Below are 23,087 nucleotides of genomic sequence, written 5' to 3'. Positions count from 1 at the left end.
CGATTCGTCTTTACATTATAGAATCATCCTTTCGATCGGTTGTCCACGGTACGCGGGACACAGCCTGTATATAGAACGAAGTTTTTCGGCATCGTTCGCCGACGAGTCTTTGACTCGTAGAAAGACGGCTATGAAGATCAGTGGAGTATGTCGCCTAGCAATCGTCGAGTGCACTTGACTAACGCTCGCTTTAGTGGATCTCTCGCGGAAGGCGTGTGTGTTGGTACGCAAGCCGCGTGTACACACCGTACGTAACACGTTCGTGTGGCTCGATGAAGCGTAACCTAATACAATATTTTTTCTCGCTTTGCATACACGTAACTCGTTGAAAATTCCACGTACTCGCGCGGGGATCACGAAGACGGCGTGCCGTTTCGCCAGGCTTTCTCGCCGACCTTTTTTTTTTTTTTTTTTTTTTTTTTCAGCGAGTCGAAAACCGCATAATTTCGTTTATTGACTCTGCTCTGTTCTCCTCCTGTTGGTGTTTCACCAAAGTGTCGTCAAAATGGTTTGGGTTAGGTTTGGGTTAACTTGTAGAAGTTTTGCTGAGATGATTTTTGACGCACGTCGAGACTCTTTTGTCCCAAAATTGCAACATTTTCTTCAGTTTCAAGTATATTCGAGTATAACACAGGCGAAACAAATGATAAATTTATTCTTAATAATTTCTATCCAGTGATATCGTGCCGACGAGTTCGAATAGAAAGCGACGAATTATTTTATACGGTTCGGTCACTCGTTATGGTCCGCAATCAGTTGCCAGCGCAAGTGGTTAAAGACAGGACGAAAGTTAGTTTTACTTTCCGAATTTTCCAAATTAATTATTATAGTACTAATATCGACCATCTCGTTGCAACAAACAAAATTCTCTATCTATTGGGGATATTGAATGTCAATTGTACAGCGAAATTGGGAACTTCATAAATAATACAGTGAGAGGCTCGTTCATATTCCGAATGATATATATATATATATATATATATATATATATACGCTCGCGAGGTCATGCAGTAATTTTACCATCCATTTACGAATAAAATATCCCAGAGGAAGGAGAGATCCGAGAAGATACAAAGCAGTAGTAGAACAAAAGAGAAATGTCGAACAAAACGACCGCGTTCATACGTGGCCCACGCCGTAAGTTACAGTTCGGGGAAAAGAAAGAAAAAAAAGAAAATCAATTTGGCAGTAACTTGGTGATACTCGAGTCGAACAGTTGGTCACCGTCCAATAACCGGAAGCGGTGTGGCAACGGCGGTAAAAGAACGGCGGAATGTATCTTTGCTTCGTTTATCGTCGGGCGAAAGAGAGTCAAGAAGCATCTCTCGTCTTTCCGCATTCGCGATTAACGTCATCGTATCTCATCGATTATCAGCCGGCACGCGTTGGATAACGTGCAACTCTTATTCGTGTAATATTTTGTCTTCGTGTTCGGCAAAGCGATAACGATGTCTGATGTAATTGCGCGCTGCCCGGAACGCATTGAAAAATAAGCGGAAATAATCCCGTTCCCATGGGAACTTGCGATATACTTACCACAGGCAACGAACGAATTAAAAACGTGTTTTCGTCGAGATATTGATTTTTAGGCAGGGACGAAACAGAGGCAGAAAGATTGCCAAGAGATGAACGCGATAAGTCGAGTTTTATTCCCCTTTCTTTTTCATTTCGTACGTACAATTGCTCGCGAGAGTTTTCTTTTTGCAAATACGTTACATTTAACATGTTTAATTGTTACAAACTATCGTGATTATATTGGTTGAATTTAAACTAAATCTAGAAATATATATATATATATATATATATATATTAGATAAAAATTACAAGACATTCAACACATTTTTATATCTCGCAGAGATCATAAAAAATATTCAAACAGCCAGTATCATTCAATAATATAATTAAAATTGAAGAAATTATCGGTGGTATTAACGAGACGAAATTAGAGATTCTAAAATTAAAGAATATTAGTACGAAAGACTGAAATCGCCGGTGACAGTTAAACATTTCGAAAATCTAACAGTTAAACATTTCCCAACGCGCGTCGAAAATCTGGAAATTTCCACAAAAATCATCCCCCTCAGCGATAACCATGATATACCAGAGAGGCAGAACCACTTGTAGCTTCAAACGCGCGTTACACTCGGTATCTTCGAACTCGGATGCTCCAACAGGAGGAGCATGTAACCGTTTAAAAACCATACGTACGATAAACGGTATCGTTGGCGAGAGAAATATTGATATTCTGGATGGCTCACTATCGAGTAGGAGTGCATTGTGCGACCGACAGAGAATCGAGGATTGGCCTAGAACGGAAGAAGTCCGACCGGAGGAGTCATTGCACGAGCTTCTGGATTGTTCTTTTCGATCGTTTCGCACGCGAGGCGATCTCTCTCTCTCTCTCTCTCTCTCTCTCTCTCTCCTTCGTCCGCTTATTTTCCCTCTCTCTTCTTCCCACGCACGCGTGGGTCTCTTATCTCTGTCTGACAAATTGCTCTCGCTGTTATCAAACACTTTTCCCTCTTTTTCTTTCTTTCGTCTCCTTTCCCTTCACCCGGCGAGCGCGAATCTTGGCTCTTCTCCTCCTCGCTTTCGTTATTTCCGCGTGGTCGAGACACTTCCAACAACACGCGAGCGCAAGCTTTTCTGAAAAACTGTGTCGTCTCGGGGGACGAGACTCGGCCGAAGTTCCCCGCGAAAGGTTATCGACGCGATTACGTATTTCTTTCGTAGCAGTGGAGAGCCGCACGATAAGGCCTCACTTGTAAAATTCCAATTCTTTCGAAAATAATCGTCGCGCGCGTTTTTACTCTCGGAGTTTTTCGCTTTCCTCTTTCGCTTCTTGCCCCGTCCCACATACATACATATACTTATACTCCTCTCGTTGCTTTTCTTTTTTTGGGTTGCATTTTTGCGTGGACGAGAAAAAAAAAGAAATCGAGACGATGTCGTTTCAGTCCCGCTGGCTGAAAACATTTTGATAAGACGTAGAGTTCAATCTCGTCAGTTTTCCGTTCGCTAACTCGGAATAAGATAAAAATAATGGACAATTGAGAAATATATAGATACGGATCTCGTGTGATGGTTGTACCCTAGTTAACACTCACGCGGCGCTAGTGTCGCGTCACTGTGGCCATCGTGTAATGTTCAGAATCCCGTTAACTTCTGACACGAGACAAGTTGAAAAAGAATAATCGACGTTCGATTCTCCGTTACATTGTCCATATTCTTTTATCAGCCAATGACTCGTACTTCGTTCCTCTTTTTTTCCTTTTGATTCTTTTATCATCAGAAGCTCGGCGACGCAGTTGCATCGCATCTGCAACGCACCCGCAAAACAAACCCCAGCTAAATTCCAGAAAATCTTGACCAGCTGCGGGACGTCGTAAGAAACGTTGTACAGAAAGTTAACGAATAGGGGAATAATTCAGTATTAATCTCTTTCTCTTTATTTCTCACATTTCGGCCAACTTAGCCTCGTGCATTTGCCAGCTTTTATTAATTCTGTCCGCGATTTCCGTACGCTCGGCTTTTACATCCCGTATAAATAAATGAAATTAAGATTACTCCACCCGGTAGCCGTACGATCGAAGAGAAATTTAAATACTTTAAACATTATGTCAAACTATTACCTGCTCCTTAATGGGTTAATCAAACTTTTGCCAACTGTCTCCATTTATCTGAAACGTGAGCTCCCGTTATACGAGCGAAAGTAGCTAATAGTAAAAAAAAAAAAGAAAAAAAGAAAAAAAAGTGAGTAAACTGCAATTATATGTATAAACTGTTTGTCCCGCGACGAGTTTTCAGATAAACGCAGTTCCTACCCCGGTAATGTCGAAAAATAAAGGGAAATAAAAGAGGGGTCTGGCGCGGTGCACATTCTCGGTGCACTTTGATGGTGCACATAGTAGTGCACAGTGGCGTATCGTTTGTCGGGGGGGGGGGGGGGGGGATGCAGTGCCCATCGCCTCGCGAATCGCACATCCTATCCTCTATCGTGGCATATCGTATCGTATCGTATCGTCTGGTCTCGTATCGCGTATCGTATCGCGTCGTATCGTAGAAAGAAACGGTGGTGGGAGATGGTGGTTGGGCGAAGAGTAGGGGATCGTGTCGGCCTAAGAAGGGGCTGTCAAGGGGAGGAAAAAGCTAAAAGGAGGAGGGATACACATCGAACGAACGGAGGAAAAGGAGGCAGTGGCGGCGGCGATGGCGGCTGGTCGAGCAGGGGGTAGGCGAGACGGGGGAGGCCAGAAGAGACACAGGACGGTTCCGTGGCATTTGTAGCATTGTAGGTCGTTGCGTTTTATAACGTGACTCCTTAATTTCCGCGACTGGCGTCCGTGTTCGCGAAAATCGTCTTTTGTAATCATTTCGCTTCTTGTCGCCGCCGTGGTCGTCGTTGTCGTTCTATTGTCGCGTAGTCGTCGTCGTCGTCGTCGTGGTCGTGGTCCCGTGGTCCTCTTCATCCGCGGTGTGGCACGTTTGTCTTGGCTGTGTGTTCGCTCGTCGTTACGGATGCGAGCCTCCTTAAGCGGCGATGAAGCGTTTACGAGGACGCGGCTGGTACCCTTAATGGACCCGCGAGGCTTTTTTGCTCGAGCCTCCTTCGTTTTCCACAGTTTCTGACTCGATCGCGAACGAGACGGGACAAAGAGCGCTGAGCGCGCGTGGTCGACGCGTGGAAACGAGACTCGGTAATTGCATATAGTGTACCTGGTGCGTCTGTTGCCCGTTGTTTTTGTCGCGCCGTACCTTTTTCTGCGATTACGCGCAGCCTGCGTGTCACGTGTGTTTGTTTGTGCAGTTTGTGTATGCCTGCGTGTGTGTATGTGTGTGTCTGTGTGCTGGGGCATCGTGTACGCGCCGGGATGCTCGTTGAACTCGGGCTCTCGTTCCCTTGAACGTGTTCTCGACCGTGTCACGGTGCTCGGCTCGGTGCATCGTGACCGTGCTACCTACCTACCTCCGGCTAAACGACGCACCGAGCGAAAGAACCGTCATTTTTCCAAACTGAATGTCACTGCATTTTTGCCGCGTGTCTGGCGAACAGGTGGCAATTATTCTCCGTTGTCGCGGCGCACGTTCGATCGTCAGACGTGTTTCATTGGACACGTTTGTTACTATTGACGATAATTATCGCTATCGACGCGTAGCCAAATGAATTATTAACTGCTCTTCAATTTCCTCTTCGCAAAATTTTCTCACGATACGCGCGTCTTCTGTCTACGAGTTGTAGTTACATTTAACAACAATTATTATTGTTATTGTAGCATCGGTTATTACAATTAATCTGTAGTTATAATTTTAGTCATGTTTAAATGTAACAGATGGCCTGTTTGTTGATTCGTAGACGTACGATAAAATATGAATGCGACGCGAGTGGTCCAACGTAGGCGCGGAGTGCTTTTCTTTTTAAAAAGACCGAGTCGAGAGAGAGAGAGAGAGCATTCAGAAAGGGCTGTTAAAACTGTCAATTGTGTTGTTAAAAGAGTTCTTAATTCACGTCGATTGAATGTTGTTTGTCTTGTTCAATTATTCGTCGTTCTATCATCGTTACTCCTTTTAAATAAACATTATTTATATTACATCCCTACATTATCATTCGCGCAGGCAAACAGATCGTTTAGAATATTCCGCGCATTTCGCGAATCTTCGTTCGAACCTGTGTGTGTGTATGTGTGTGTTTGTGTGTACACACGTGGAAATCGCCGTGAGTGTCTTACAGTTGCAGTTCTTCCGGCTGCTCGGGCGCATCCCGAACGTGACCAAAATGCTCTCACCGTTCCCTTTCGCTTTTACTTCGGTGTCGTTTACTCGTCGCTGGCTCTTCTACCAAGATGAAAGCCAAGAAGAAGTTGTGGTGTGCTCGCAGGTAACACGACCTGTTCGGCTACGTGACTGCACCGGGGGTCACCACCCCTTTTGTTTTCCGCCTCGCCAGCGCTTTGGCGAAATTCTTCTTCGCGAAATTCTGCCGCGAAGACGACCGACTTTGCTCTCTCCAGTTGTTTTCCACGGCCTCGCCGGTCGCCGGCGCGACCGTTCAAAAGTTTGTCGTTTGTTCGAGTTTCTGCTGCTGAACGTGCCCGCGTTCGACGTGTTGTGACTCGCATGATTAACGCGCGTCGCTCCTTTCACCTGCGTGTCGCCAAGTGGCGCCTAATTGCACTCAATCACTTCATACGTCATCGTTGCACCGGTAATCTAACCTGTCGTTACCACTCGAGTGTTTCGGTCACCGAGCTCTCGTAAGAAACAAAGAATAACGATCCTTAATCTCTTTGTTTTTTTTTTTTTTTNTTTTTTAAGAAATGCGAATACAACCCATTGACGATCGTAAGAATTCTTAATTTCCACTTATGTTTGTCCAACGAAGACGTTGTTGACACGCTCTTGGTACCTTCCGTGAAACGAAAGTGTCTTCGTTTACTCGTTCACCGATCGACGAGTCTCGAAGGAGACAAATTTTCGGCAAATTCTCCTTGTTCGAATCTGTTTTTTCTTTTTTTTTTTTTGGTGACGCGATCGCAGACCGCGTGAGGTGATCCGGACGCGTTATGGCGCGCAATTGGCGAGCGCGGAAACGACTCTGCGCGCGTAATTATACTTCCCTTTGATGTACGCGTTCGGCGAGCGCCAGTCGGCAACACAATAGAGATAAAACAGGAAAAGAGGGGGGTGGGGTTGGAGGGGAAATAGAGAGGGAAATGATGGGTGTTTCGCGAGGGGGAGGACCAAAGGAGAGACGCGTTTGAGTTTTTCGAAAAGACCAAGTCTTTCTTTTCTGGTGGTGCGCCGGTGAAACGTTGGCGGGGTTTACGCTTTTGAGTCGACTTCTCTTTCCTCTCTCCTCCAGCTGCGAGGAAATATGCGCAATAAACCAAAAAGCTCGCCATTTTACGAATTTATCTTTCGCCCTTCCTCTTTCTTTTTTTTTTTTTTCTTCTCTTTCTCTCCTCGAGAAGTTTACGACCGACCCGCGCGAAATTTCGTTTTTATGTAACAGGTAATTTCGGGAATTTACCTTTCCCGATGGGCCGCGTGCTCTTGTTGTCTCTCTGTCTCTCTCTTTCTCTCTTTCGAGCAGGAACTTTTAAGGGAGCTGGGGACAGTTTGACAGGCCTAAAAATTACGAATACTTTGGAGAACTGGTAAAACAATAGTACATATTTGAGTGACATGAGCTTTTGTGGTTTGTTTTAACATATTATTCAACGACTTGCTACTTTTATTTAACTTTTTCAACGGCATGCTTTTACATAACTTTTTTTTTACATTGCCCGTCGGTGTGCATGATTCCAGCCAAGCAGGGTTAGTTGCAACAAAAAGCAAAAAAAAAAAAAAAAATTCAAAAGTAAACAGTATTCTCTAGGGATTGACGATCCAACATTATGAAAATGGCAGCTATTTGTTTTTAATGTATCGAATTTACGTCAAAATTTTCTACGTTTTTTGTTTATAGTGTTTGAAATTAATAAAAATTAAGAAATGTTCGATCGTTAATCCCTAGTAAATGTTGCACTAAAGACACGTACCAAGTTTCACAGTAATCGGTTGGTCAGATTCCGAGATATCTTTTGCACACCGTTTCTAAAAACCTAGTTTCGAGAGAAACGCGTTTAAAGTTTCAGAACGTCATTTTTCATACGTATCCTTTATTTACTTTTTCCACTTATATATCGCGGCTCGCAGTTCTTACAATTCACAACTAAATTGAATCCAAGTCCCCTGATACTCGATTCACCAAACGTAACATTTGAATCACACGATTTACACTTTATAATACTGCTTAAAGTTGTAAACAGCGATACAAACTCATCCTGTATCCGCAGATTTATTATTACACCCCAAAATAAGTCGTTTTGAAGGACCCTTTGTATCTTATTTCTAAGACTTCAAACTAATATTTAAAACAAACAAAAAATCGTTTTTTTTTTTTTTTTGACAATTCCGTACTGTCCTGACCCCTTAAATCTGGCACCACCTCGGAGAAACTTTTCAGAGCGTTTCAGGAGACCAGTCTCTTCCTTGACTTGTCCCGCGGACTCGATGATTTTCGAATGTTTGCGATAGAACGCTGTTTGTCGCGAGCGGCAAATATTTTTTAGAGCGTTGACGCTCGGTCCGGAATCGACTTGGCGATTGAAATAGCCGATGGAAATGCTCGTTTCCAAACATTCTGGCACGCTGTGAGGGTGTGGATGGAGGGAGAAAAAAATTCCATACACGTAGATCTAGCTGCAAATATTGTCGACACCTCGGACTAGCTCGGCCCTGGGAAACGCGTAACCGGGGAACGGTGATTTTCAATTTCCACGCGTTCGCGCGTTTGTTTTCGTCACCGGGTGTTGGACGTTTCGTCACCACTTGTTGTGCCGGGAACGTTGATGCTCCCCGATGGAAATCAATAGAGTCCGTGAAACGAGGCGATCTCCTTGCAGAGAGAGCGACCAGTGACTCTGCATTCGTCCAATTATCTCTCGATGTCTCTCTCTCTCTCTCTCTCACACATATACACACACACACAAATTCTATCACTGTTTGTACGCGTGTGTGCGTTCTCTTTTCCACGAAACGAGAGAAGGTTGTGTGTAACAGTGGCACGTGCGTGCATGAGGAAAAGCACAAGAGCAGCGTGTGTATACGCCCCCGTCGTGCGCTCGAGAGAGAATCGACGAGATAGAGCGCGACAGAGAGAGCGTGCGCGGCGTGGTTTATCTTGAAGTACGCGCGATAAAAACCCACTATCGTGGACTCTCGTTAGACCGTGCTGCGTCGCTTTTCGTGGAAAAGAAAGAAAGAAAATCCCGAAAATTCGCTTCGTCCATCGGTGGGAAAATTTCGTTTGCAAGGAGCAAGAACAATCGAATCGCGGCTGTGTTCCAGTTCATTTTGGCCTCTCTCTCTCTCTCTCTCTCTCTCTCTCGTTCTCTCGTTCTCATTCTCGTCCTCGCGCAATCTGTTTCGCCAGGAAATTGTCGAATTCTCTCGTTCTCAGGCATAGCTCACGGTGAACGGAATAATTCGAAATCAATTTATAGCGCGCGACGGCGATAACCAAAAGCTGAGTAAACCTGTTCTCGAGAAAATAAGCGGAGCGACGGACGACGGAGTGGGAGGCAGAAACGTTCTTGTTTCGCTCGTGTTGTCTTCTCGCGCAGTAACCAGCGACCGCGGAACCGTTATACCCAACTATCGTTGCAAGCGTGTATGCAAGAGGATCCTCCGGGGGGGGGGAGGCAGAAGAGGGAGGGAGGGCACGGTCTCGCGATAGAAAAAGCTACGTGGAGGCGAAAGACGGTACGCGAGAAGTCGATAAAAAGGGCGTCGAACTTGTCACGCTCAAGACGCCGCCGGCGCCATTTGCAAATTTCTTCGTTTGCAAAATTGTTCATTCGCCTTTCGTCGTGAGATGGAAAGGCGACGTGTGTGTCTGCGACGAGATAATAAACAAATCGCGTCAGCACAGTGTTCGTCTCTTGTTTTCGATCTTTCGAAAGGACAGATTTTTTCATCGTCACGGATAATATACGCTGCTGGCACGTATGATGGCTACTTCGAACAGTTTTTGGGACTCCCCCCCCCCCCCCGCCCCTCCTTTCTTTTTTTATCGAAACAAGAAAAGGAGAACGTAATTTCTCGCCAACTTGCCCTACGAATTATCTTTTAGTTGTTCCACGGTTAATTGCAGTCTTGGAAGTTTCATGGCTTCCCGCCTGCCAAAGTTTCAACTTTCGACGATTGTCGTTGGCCTGCAGCTATTCAAAAGTATCCCGAAGAGTTACTTTCAATTGTTGCCTGCAAAGTTTCCGCAAGACTTCTATTTTTTCTCTCTCTCTCTTTCTCTCTTTTTTCGCTCCAAATTCAAATCCGCCATACCTTTGTCCGATATTTAAGGTTAATTAAACCTCTGCTTCTTCCACGTTGATTTATTGTTTTCAAACTTCTCGAAGGTTTTCTTCTCACTGTCTTCCCAGACGAATCGAAAAATTTCTCTCCTTAAGAAAAGTGTCTCTTTTCTCTCTCACTTTGTTCCAGGGACTGGTTTTTTTTTTTTTTGTATCTCGTTTATCATGTGAGATTACTTTTTTTTTTCCTTTTCCTCGCTTTGACGCAATCGCGTCTCTCCGTTTTTTTTTTATTTTTCCAACGTCTTTCTTTTTTTAATTCTTTTTTTTTTTCTGTCGAAAGACGTCAAATAGTTATTATTTCGAGAGTTATCTAATAGGTCTCAGGATATTTTTACTTTGTAATTTCTTGTTTTTGTCCGTGGAATGACGCCGTTGAAATATCACGCTCATGGCAATTAACTGAAACCGCTGAAGAGAAATAAATTACGTTGAATTCGGGAAAATTTGAAGTAACAGAGAATTTTTCTTAGGATTCGGTGTGTTTAAAACGTAAACACATACACAGTACTTCTTCTCTGAAGTTTAATATTTAATATTACAGAAGTATTTAAATTCTAGAACGAGTTTTTCTTAGGATCAACTGAGAATCGAACTCTGAACTTCTGAATGGAACATTGAGATCTTACCATCATTGCTGATCTCGTATACCGAATCAACAATATTATTTCTGTCCAACGAGAATTATGAATTCGTTGAATATTCCAATGATTTTATAGCATTTTTACCAATCAATCAAGCTTTCTCTTAATAATAAAACTTTACGACATGAAACTTTACGACAGCAGTCGCGCGACCTTGATGAAATTTGCAATTCTTACACGCAACGAAATTAAATAATTAAAATTGCAGAAATCATTGTTCCAATTTCGTTTCATTATATTGTACCGAGTACAATTTTTACGTGATGAAATATTAAATTTGTCCGTCGTTGTAAAACAAGAATAAATTTTTCTTTTCTCTACCGGCAGAGATGGATAAATTATTTCTCAGTATGATTTTAAACGTAGCATGTTTCGTTCTTTATTCAGTTAACGTTATGAAGACTACGGGGGAAAACACGATGTCACTTTTCTCGCCTCCTCTGGAAGAGCCATTTTTAAATTCATTACGTTTTTCAAACCAATTTTACGTTTTCGAAACTATTAGATTCAAATGAAAAATGAGTGTACGTTTCATTTTAGAATTAAATTCAACACCGAGGAAATATTAATAACACTAGACAAATGTTATTGGTTTTTTTTTTTTTTTTTTTTTTTTTTTTGCAAAATACCTTCAAATTGATCAGGTTATTCCCTCTTTAACTATATCACGCGAACTCTCTCGGACAAGGAATTGTTTTACATTCGCACGCTCGGGGGTGACTAGGGCAGATTTGACCCAATAATATATTACTCTTTCTGCAGAAACGAATATTTTTATCCGACTTTTCTTTTACTATCGTTTTTTTACTTTTATTTACTATTCTTTCTTCTCTTCTTTTTTACTACAGTTAGACTTTTATTTGCTAGACTGCGAATTTTCATGCAATTTCATATTTTTAGTAAACACATCTAGAGAAACAGCGCAGTTGTGTGGAAATTTGTCTCGCCAATTGGAAATTGTAACTTTTCATTTTATATTTTCCGCCTTTCTTACGTTTTTTGAATATTTTATATATTTTGCACAGCAATTAAATTAAATTTGTCGTAAGTGCGTAAAAATTTGCAGTATCCGGCAATAATTGACGGGGGAAAATATATTCGGAAATATTGATATTGATTACTTGGCAGTTGTGCTTTAACGCTTAAACGAATCCGAGAGTTCATCGCCAACGTCCAAAAAAGTTATACCCATCGAGCGACGAAAAACGACAAAGGTCATGAAATCGACGAAAAATGAACCTTTTCCATAAAGGGGTTATACATGCATGCATACATATATAAACGCAACGGAATGAAAATTGAAAGTTTTCGAGTGGTGTTTTGTCGTAACGAGACGGCGGTCTACATCGGTTACATCGAAATCGATCGCGATGGATCGGATCTGGTTAGCGAGGTGTATCGGCGAATTTTCGGGGAAAACGCATGGCGTGGCAGGTGAATAACCAAGTGCGCGCACGGTTCGGCTATTTTTACGATTTTCCGGTGGTCGATGGCGTAAACGGTTCGATTACGTGAATTATAACAGTATTCTGGCCTCTCGACGAGGCCACTTGCTGTGGCGCTCGCTCGCCACGCACCGTAATAAACGCCTCGGTCGACGGGAATAATCGAAAAAAGAAAAAAAAAAAAGAAACAGAAAAAAGAAGGAAGAAACTAGAAAGAAGCTCGATGAACCGACGAGTGGGCTCATCCATCGTTTCCAAGTTCGAGAAACGATCGCGAATTAATCTTCTGGTTAATTTGTAGGGGTCGCTATCTGTGAACGAGATAACACTGCGTCGTCGCCGCGACTACGGATGGGATCGAGTACAATCCGAGCCAAGTTCGATATCGATAAGTTTCGTTTTATAATGTTCGTAGAAGAATAAAAGTATTTCAGTGAGTAAATATTTATGATGTGTATAAAATGCACATATATAAAAATATACAGAACGAATATATTCATTTACGTACCAGCTGGTTTTGAATTCTAGAACGAGCGTCTACAGATTTAGAAACTGCATTCGTAATCTCTGTTACGGTAAAAGCTGTTTATCTGTAATATTTAGGAATTTTCCGAACTAAAAGATATACTTTCAATAATAAGATATAATTCGTTAATTATCGTGCGTGTTTAAAGTGATTTTAGTAAAATGGAAGCTGGGGAAGAATCGCTTGTTGGAAAATTCATCAGTAGATTCTCTATAAGCGTCAGACGCATTAAAGATATGCGCGTCAGACGATTGCGCATCACACGCATGCGCATTAGACGCGTTTATGTCGACACAATGGGCCCGGCTGACGCGAACACATTTGAAAATCGTGTGTACGAAAGCAGGGACACAGTACGTCAAAAAATCACTCTCGAATTACTACTTGCGAGATACTCGATTCTATCCACCAATATCAAAGTCTGTTTAACCAGTTGCGCTGACAACTGATTGCGGACCATGACGAGTGACCGAGCCGTATAATTCGTCGCTTTCCTTTTGAACTCGTTGGTACGATATCACTGGATAGAAGTTATTGAGAAATAATAATAAATTTATTATTCGTTTTGCCTATTTTGTTTCACTTAAATATACTTAGAACTGTGAAAATGTGGCAATTTTGGGACAAAAAATTCTCGACGTGCGTGGCAAGAGGTTAACCACTTGCGCTGGCAACTGATTGCGGACTATAACGAGTGACCGAACCGTATACAATACAATTCGTCGCTTTCCTTTTGAACTCGCCGGTACGATATCACTGGATAGAAGTTATTGAGAAGTAATAATAAATTTATTATTTGTTTTGCCTATTTTGTTTCACTTAAATATACTTAGAACTGTGAAAATGTTGCAATTTTGGGGCAAAAGATTCTCGACGTGCGTGAAACGTCTTTCCAGCGCAAGAGGTTAAAACTGCGAGTGTATAATAAATTGTATTATATTAGATAGTAAAATAGTTAGCGACTAGACGACGATTCGTCAGAAAGAAAGAAGAAAGAGAAAATGGCCAGCAGAGTCGATGCTCGGGGAAAGAAATTCCACGACGATTCTCTTCGGTGTATTAGCTTTTGGTATCGGCTTAACGAGAACTTGGGGGAATTAATGCGCCGTTGATTTTAACGCGTTCTAGGAAGGAATTGAAAAAGAGAGAAGAGGCTCGGCGCTTTACTCTCTTCGGTTTCAATCCTTTCTTTATTAATTCAGAAACCGAGTGGTTTTAGAGGGACTATAATTAAAATCGGGCTTCTCTCATCCCTCCTTGCCGCCGCCACGTTCCCGCGTTCTCTTCTTTTAATTTCGGGTTTTCAGTTTTAATTACTTCCTTGGAAACGGCCGGTAATTTCGAAATTGAGAATTCCCGGTATTTCGCGAATAAAAATCTCCTGAAATTATACCTTGAACTCTCGGTGGACTGTGGCTCGTTACGTTCGCGAGATATGAATGTTTCAGACATATCGGATGTACCGTTTTGTTCTAAATTCCAGAGGTTTAGTTTGTTCGGCGAACGCCCACGGTTTTCCACTTTGCCTCGGTGATATTAAGCGATTGTCGATCATTTCGAACGATGATTTAGCAATTGACAATATTAGTAAATTAATAATACGTTAAAGGATAAAGGTTGTGAACTTTTCCTTCTCAACTTTTTGCAATTTCATTTCAAGTAGAATACCAAGTTACAAACTTCTCCTTTTGTAATATTTTACAATTTCAGTTTGGATAGAACGATTAACCGATTTATAATTCGAAGACCGCAGGGAAAAGAAATATCTTCATTCGTAAAGTTTCCCAGTAGAGGTTCATTTGCATGGTTGGCAAACTTTTTACTACAATGCTAGGGAATTTATCAGTGTTGATAACTCGTAATTTACCGAGTTGGACCACGGATGTTTACGCGAGCCTGTATTTCTACCGATATAACCAAAGAAATGAAAATTTCTTTCCCCTGCTAAATATTAGAACAAATTCCCTGCTCTCCTTCGTTCGATGTGTCCGTGCGTACATTCCGTGCATTCCCTCCGTTCTTTCAGAAATTAAACTTCGAATGTCTCTGAATCGTTTAAATTCAATGAAATCTTAAATTTTCAACTCCACGATCTTCCAAACGATTCTACGCATTTTCTAGAATTAGAAAATTCTGAAAATCCGTTCGAGCCGGGAATTTCCGAAATCTCGCCGAGGCCATCGATCCTATAGAACTCGTGTCGTGTAGAAAATGATGGGAAACAGCGAGCAAACTTTCAGCCAGTTCGGGCGGCCTCTCTCCTCGATTGACAACGAGGGAAAAAAAAAAACGGCGTCAACAGTTTCGACACTTGCTCCGATCCAATTCGAATGGTATGCACGTGTGCGCGGGTTAATTAGCAAACGACAGTCACGATTCTCGTGGCTCGTCGTTGGCTGTTATCTCGGATCGTGAAGCGTCGGCTAGTCCCATCGGCGAAGGGTTAACCCGATTTCCCAATTTGATCCGGATTTCGAAAAGGTCACCCGCCGCTTGTCGCCCGCTCTTCCGCGTCCCGATGTAGTCGGGGCATTTTCTCAACGGCGAAAGGTACTCTAATCCGATCCGTAAACACAATAGAAAGTATCTCAGGGAATCTAGGCTACCGAACGAGGCATCGTTTCGCGCGCTTGTGCTTCCTACTCTATGTACTCTACGTACGTGTACGTGTACGTGTGTGTATGTGTGTGTGAGTGTGAGAGCGTGTTATCCCGGTGTACGTAGCGAGACCTGAATACCGAGCTGCCCTCCAGCCCCGACAAAAATGTTTGACATCCGGTTACCTCGTGGAGAACGGTCTTTTGACGCGCCATCGACATTTTCCCTTTTTTTTTTTTTTTCTCCCTTTTTTTCCCCGGCCAGGGGAAAAGAGGCAAATTTTGTACGAGGTAAGATGTAAGGGAGATGATGACGCGGAAATGCGGAAAATTAAAAAGGGAAGAGAGGGGCGACGGGGCGAGAGAGGAAAATCGGGGAGGAGACAGTCGTATTAAAAGAGAGATGAGAAATTTGGAAAGATAATAGAATGGATTCTCAAGCACGAGGAAATTGGTAAGAGAATGATGGAATTAATTGGGGCATTAATGTAATAAATAGTAGAACAGTTAGGATGTTAGAATAAATAATCTACGAGGTGGGGATCGGAAAGAGGATAAAGAGAGATATTAGTAAGAAAGCGAATTATGAATTAGTAAGAGGCTGATAGAATTTATATAGAATATTGAGCGGAATATTGAATTGAAAATTGGGATAAATAATAGAGTAATTGGAAAATTAATAATAGAGCGGAAGGGAGAAGTGTAGAAAAACGGAGATAGAAATCGTGCTGCGAACTTTCAATTTGGGAGGAGGAACAAATAACAATTAGGGAATTAGGGTAGAACAAAAGAAATTTAAATTAGAAAATTAATAAGTTCGAATGAAAGACAAAAAAAGAGACGCAGAGAGAGAGAGAGAGAGAGAGAGAGAGAGAAATGTAGTAGCGTTGGCGTATGAAATTGGGAAGACGTTGAAAGATAGAACGGATCGTAATTTCGCGTAAATTCGCGCCTTGTCGATTTTTCCGCGTATTGTACCCTCAGCGTTTTCCGATACGGGGAATTTATTGATTCCCACGATCCACCGGCGAGTTCCACGGAGGCTTGCTTGCCTGGGGGGAGAATTTTAAAACCGCAGCCGAGCGTGCAGCCTAAACTCTGCCTTAGATATTACCCTACGTCCTCGATAAGACTACGTTGACTAGTTTACGTACTGGAGATTCGAAAAATGATGCGCCTTCCGTCACCAATTATTCTTCACTTTTATCATTCAGAAATTACAGTCTGCGACTTTATTTTTGGCGAGAAAGTTGGTTCTTGGCTCTAAAAGTATGGATAAGTTTTAATTTCGGATAAAATTTGGATATAGTGGCATACAGTGATACATTTATAAACTTCTGCTATTCAAGTTATGTGTATGATCAAAATATTTTTAAACTCTGCCTTAGATATTATCCTACGTCTTCGATAAGACTACGTTGACTAGTTTACGTACTGGAGATTCGAAAAATGATGCGCCTTCCGTCACCAATTATTCTTCACTTTTATCCAAGTGTAAGAGAGAGAAATTACAGTCTGTGACTTTATTTTTGAGCGAGAACAAAAGTTGGTCCTTGGCTCTAAAAGTATGGATAAGTTTTAATTTCGGATAAAATTTGGATACAGTGGCATACACTGATATATTTATAAACTTCTGGTATTCAAGTTATGTGTATGATCAAAATATTTTGGCACGAGAACATCTTTTCTCACAATTTTAAACAAAATAACAAAGGCAAATGACCTAAATAATGAAGCATCAGATGCTGAAAATAGATCTCTTCTGTTCTTAATTTTTAATCATCGTTAAATGGTACTTCCCAGTTTAATTCGATCGTATTCCTAATCTCCGTTACAGAAAAGAATGCGAAAGGCAAATCAAATTTCAGTAATCCAATATAAATTATTGTAACCATTTAATAAAATCAACGACGCTATTTGGAGATCAAATCGATGAAAGAGAAATTTATATTACTTCAATATAAACGATCCTTTTCTTTTTTTCTTTTTACTTGTAGATCGATCTGTACAACTTTACATCTCATAAATACATAAAAATACGAATTAATCCTCGAATAAATTCAGAAACGGTCCCGAATAGGAAGTTTAAACAAGCTCGAAAGATCCTCGTTGGGAATTGTTGGGAAAACGCAAAACGCAAGATTCCTCCTCTAAATTCCCCGTGCCCCTTTAAAATTCAAAACGGCATAATTGAAACGTTTAACAGCGAAACGTTTAGTGGACGAAACAAACAACACGACAACGCGGGGGCCGCCGGTGTCAGATTTTTATTAGAGGATAACGAGATGTAACCGGATGTCACCGGTTTTAATCAGAGATTCGCCAAATCAGTTTTCCGATTCGTTTCTAATGGAACTTCATCAGCCCCGGGCCCGGAGGAGAGAACCCGATGAAAGTTAAATGTCGATATTCGACTTTCACGATTTTACAAAGTCACTCTCGATAATTATGCTAATAGATACAAGCGGCTCACGTTAATCGTTTCCAGATAATGCAATGAAAACTTCTTTTTTCCACGGAGTTTGCCCCGTAACTTTCTTCCCTCGCCGCAGGAATCTTCCGGTTCCGCGAGACCCTCGATCTTCCTTGGTTACTTTCGAAAAAAATTCCGCAGAAGAAATACCGCGGTAATCCAATCTGAGGTTAAATTGTTCTGCGATCTATTTTGATTAGAATTTGCTCATGAAATGCGTTCATTATGCATCATTTATATAGGGAATTCTCCGTGAACGTGTATCATGCGCGTATCATGTTGTGTGAAATTTCACCAGTTACAAAATCGATACAAAAATATCTACCGAAAAATGAATTATTCATAAGAGTTATTAGTTTTAAAGCCAGATTTTAAACTGAAGCAAATAACCAATAATCTTCTTCTCTTGAGAGCAAACAAAATTCTGGTTGTAAGGGTTGCTTTTATAATGTCGGATCACGCACGTTGAACTTATTGTGGTTATTATTTCCAATGAAAAACAGGTTACGTAAGAACATTCAATTCGAACCTTTCAATTTTTCTTCCCTCCCTTTCTTTATGAACATCGCTCTTCTTTCGCTTGACGAACGATCGGCCAAAAAGTTACAAATCAAGAGGATGAAGTCTAATCTACTTTACTACTGGAACTTCAAATATTTCTAATAACAAATATTTCGATCTACTTTACTTCATGGAACTTCAAATATTTCTAGTAACTTCGTATTTAGCATATTAAGCACGTTCTATGCATTTTTGAGTTTCTCGTAAATACGTGAGCGAATCGCAGATAGCGTTCGATCCAATGATAATTGAGCAGTTTTATCGAGAGGAGGGGCCCGCGAGATAAGATGGTGAATCAAGCAAATTGCTCTGAAAGTTTCAGTTTCAATTTGTTCTTTCGTATAAATTAAGCGAGAGATTTATTCAAACAGTAATTGCACGACAAAAGATCAAATGATTGTAACTTGTTACAATTGCATGCAAAATTTTATGTAAAAGCAATACGGGATACTGTTTGAAAATTATTTGATACACTATCTAGACTCTGGGTAGATTCAAATTTACTCTGATCATTTTTTTTCCCCCGGAAATTCAATGATCAATTAATTAATATCGTCGTCTCGAGATAAACGATCGTTGACACCATAAGCAACAACCTAATAAATTCTCTCCGTGAACGGCATTTCTTGGTTTTCTTTTCCTCTGTACTATACTTAACTGCCCGGCAAAGTCATAAGCGGGCAAGCAGTAAATTGCTTCATAAACGCAGCCGGTCGTGTCCCTCGGTGAAGTTGTGAATTAAGCATGTTGCCACGTCTGGTGATTCCTATCAGTCATCGACTGGTTCGAACTGAATCTAATCGAGACGAGTGAAATCGAAATTAGCAAAGAGACGATAAACAGGAGATACGTACGTGTGGGCATCTGATCGAGCCGAATTAGAATCGATTAGAATCTGAATCTGTAATGGAGTGCGATCTGTAATTACTGAGTTAAAAGTTAACAAAGGGGAATCAATTTCGGGTGTCAATGTTGTATTATTCATTCTCGGGAGAAACAAGGAATTCTCAAGTGAAAATGTATTAATGCTACTACTACGATGTCAAGTAACTTTATTTTTAAATGACCAAAAGTAGCCAGTTATTACATCTATATTATATATATAATATTATGTATATATAATATATATTCTACCTATATTATATATATAATATCAAATTATTATATATTTTATATATATTCAATTAATTGAACTTGAATCGAAATAGAATTTAAATGAAACAGGAGCGAACTTTCGATTTATAGATTCTTGGCGGAACTTCACTCCGCCTCTAGTGAAATTTGCTTCCAAAAGTAACCAGACGTTACGATATTAATCACATTGGTATCTGACGAATCTTATAAAATTTGAACGACGAAGAACCGAATTTTTGATCGATAGATTCTTGACAAAACTTACTAGCCTCTAGTGAAATCTCCTCGCGCAAAAGTAACCAGACGTTTTCGACGTTAATCAAATTAATATGCAACGAATCCTACAAATCCAACTTGAGCTTGAACCAACTTCGACAGAAATCAAATTTAAATGCCGGAAAGAAGCCGGAGCTGTTAATTTATACATTTTTAACAAGCTTTATCAACGTTTGGTGACATTTTTTACTTCCACGAGTAACCAACCAGACGTTAGGATGTTAATCAAATTAGTACGTAACGAACCCTAGAAGTCGAACTTGAACTTGAACCAATCCCTTGTCAAAAATCTACCCTGAATAAGAAGGAAGCGAACCTGAAATTTTCTGTGTGTGCGTGTGTGTGTGTGTGTGTGTGTGCGTTACACTTCGAATCGATTCAGTCTGACGGTCAATCCCCTCTGTCTGTGTGTTACAGAGAGAACACGTGAGACCCGGCATCGTCGTCAGGGGCAATCGTGATCGAGCTGCACGTTCGAACGGACTCGCGTGTAAATGCTTCGAAGGCCACCGTCTTGGAAGCGTTCATCCGGTTGACAGAGGTCCGGGTTGGTTTGACTTGGAGAACGTGCTCGGCTCGCTGACTGCGCATCCACCGATACCCGTAAGAACCTTTCTTTCTTTTTTTTTTTTCTTTTTTTCAAGCTCCCGTGCATTAGCATCCTCCCCGCGTTTGCATCGAACGGTAGCGTCGAGAACCGGAAGCAGTAAAAAGTTGTAAACGCGGCAGTTCTACCACGCACTTGTCAGAAGGCGTTCCGGAAACGCGCAAACTGACAGGAAACGTATCAATCGGAGGGTAGCATTGAATTTAATTGTTGAGCAGCTTTCGAACGCTTGGATGTCAGATCGAACGTGACTTTTGTAAAGTAGACAACTGCAAATTATCTGTGTACAATTATAATTGTCGTTGCTGTTTTAAGGTGTTGGAATCGAACTGCAGATTTTTGTTTTTGATATAATGTAAATAGAATTATAGTATTTGTATAAAAATATAAATACTAAAATTATATAAATTATATCGATTATAGTATAAATATAAATGTATAAATGATAAAATTATATAGATCATAGTATAAATATAAATGTGTAAATTATGAAATTATATAAATACTAAAATGCAAATAATAAAAATATAAACACAGAGAAAGAGAAAATATTGTAAAATGTAAAGTATGCTTTTGCCACAACACTTTTTATTTTTGATATAATATAAATAAAATTATAGTACCTGTATAAAAATATAAATACTAAAATTATATAAATTATAGTATAAATATAAATTATATAAATTATAAAATTATATAAATTATAGTATAAATACAAATGTGTAAATTATAAAATAAAATGGACAATACGTCCATGAGCTAAATAGTTGATCATCGTACGCCCGAGTCGGGCCAAAACCTCCTCAATGAAATAACGATAATCGATGATTTGTAGTTTAAAGGTTTCTTCTTACTAGTTTAGCTAGGCCAGGCGTGTAGGTAGGCGTCGAATCGTCGAAGATTGGCGATCTTTCTGAACGGAGAAACTAATGTTGCAGAGTGGAGTGGAAGGAAAAAGGCGGTGGTATTACGGTGAACCACAGGAACGGGGATCCTCCTTGGCTTGGAAGAGGTTGGCGGCGGTACCAGATCCGCGCATGCTTCAGCAACGAGGCGGTTCAGTAACGACACCACCCGCGACGTCATCCACCAACATGTTCCCCCAACAATATTGCCTACGATGGAAATACCATCACAGCAACTTACAGACCATGTTCTCACAGCTGCTCGAGCGGCAAGCTTATTGCGACGTCACTCTGGCCTGCGAGGGCAAGACTCTCAGAGCGCACAAGGTAAACACAGATTCTCTCTACCCCCCCTCTCTCTCTTTCTCTCTCTTTCTCTCTCTCGGAATTGCCTTTTTGACCACGTGGATCTGTGAACGACAGAAATTTTCACGATTAAATTTCAAAATTCTAGGATTACTTTATTCTTGGTACAACAACGTTTTTATTTTTGTTGCTTTTCTCTTTTTCACGACCATAAAGCAAAGAACGAAAGAGCTGTTTGTTGTTGGTGAAAGTTCATTTGAAAATTAGAATTTTAACGAGACCGTGAATGTTTATGTAGTTTTACGTATCGGATTGTTACAGACGAAATGGATCAAATTCTTAATAGAGAAAATAAGTAATTGATGTGCGTATTGGATTTTGTTTTTCAATATCAGCGTGAAATCTGAATTTTATTATTTGGTGAGATTCAAAAAAGACTTTGAAGAATTTATTTATTACACTAATTAATTGTAACTGATTATATTAATTATAAATTGTCGTTAATGTAAAGAGTTTTGTCGCTAATTCTGAATCTCTAATATTAATTAATATTTTTGTAACGACTGAAGAATCGGAGCTCAAATAGAGATTCGTTTACCAAATATTAAAACTCCACTTTGAATATTCTGTATATTCTTAATTATTAGACTCATTCAAATTTACTGAAAATGCATAAACATTCATAATCGACTCGCGAATAAAATATTTACGTGTGTCAGAGAATTGACTCAGCTTCCGCTGCCCGTGAGTTAATATTAGAACTATCGATAACTAAACGTGAAACCTGTGTCAGAAAAATTAAAATACGAGGAAAATAGGAAAACATTAGATAATAGAATAATATCTTAATACAGTAATGCATTAGATCATGCTTGTAAAGAATATCACGTTTCATTCGTATGTTTTACAGAAATCAAGTAAGTAAAAATTCCCAGAAAATTTTACAAAAATCAAAAGAAAATATTACGAATTCGTCATTTTGATCATTTTGACAGTTCCAGTATTACTCGTCGCTCAGTTTCGCTCTCGTACAATTATAATAAATATCGTGTTATCGAATTCATCAGATTTTTCAATTTTTGAACTGATTGACACGTGTCACTTGATTCCAAAAAAAAAAAAAAAAAAGAAAAAAGAAAAAAATCGCATAATGTAAAAATATTTGACACGTCCCTTGTCCTTAAACTCAGTGAGTTGAACGAGTGGTGAGAAATGAAAATCGCCAGGTGCATACGGCCGTTATTGCACAGGGAGCGTCGTGTGTTTTAAAAACAGCGTGGAAAAATTCGTCGGAATATCGAATGGAATGTTAAATCCCCTCCCCCCATCCCCCGAAAAAAGAAAATAATCGTTACAGGTGATCCAAGGGCCCTTTAACAGTGACAACTTTGCTCTGTCGGTCGAACTCGATAACCTTCCATTCCCTTTAAAATCCTTTTTCCACGCGTACGTTCGGTTTCAGCTATTTTACGCTTTGAAATGTTTTAGAGGCAGCCGCTCGTTCGCTCTGCGTCGTTTAACGCGTTACAGCCGCATTGTATCATCGTCGAAACGCATAGTACTCCATTTTCACTTTCCGTAAATTGGATACACAGTTCTCCGCCCTTTTGTTCGCCTAAATTGCTGCACATACTCCGCGCGCCGCGTTTTCCTTTTCCTTTTTTCGTTCCCTTAAACTACGGGGCAAAAAAAAAAAAAAAAA

General features: G+C 40.5%; 1 protein-coding gene across 3 annotated transcripts in view; it reads left to right on the top strand.

Annotated features, from left to right (window-relative positions):
• The window catches only part of LOC122533598, a 56,458-nt gene that overhangs the window by 2,106 nt on the left and 31,265 nt on the right, over positions 1 to 23,087 (top strand). For 2 of the 3 annotated variants that reach the window (XM_043663463.1, XM_043663462.1), the window contains 2 exons: positions 19,985 to 20,170; positions 21,113 to 21,406. In XM_043663463.1, coding sequence (XP_043519398.1) covers positions 19,985 to 20,170; positions 21,113 to 21,406 — 480 coding nt within the window. Of the gene's footprint in view, positions 1 to 4,325; positions 4,698 to 19,984; positions 20,171 to 21,112; positions 21,407 to 23,087 lie in introns of those variants that run through there. The other variant, XM_043663464.1, reaches the window with a different exon arrangement.

The sequence above is a fragment of the Frieseomelitta varia genome, unplaced genomic scaffold (assembly GCF_011392965.1).
Source record: "Frieseomelitta varia isolate USP_RPSP 00005682 unplaced genomic scaffold, Fvar_1.2 scaffold_541, whole genome shotgun sequence".
In the NCBI taxonomy this organism is placed as follows: Eukaryota; Metazoa; Arthropoda; class Insecta; order Hymenoptera; family Apidae; genus Frieseomelitta; species Frieseomelitta varia.
The sequence above is the reverse complement of the archived record's forward strand: the minus strand, read 5'-3'. Positions and strand labels throughout refer to the sequence as shown.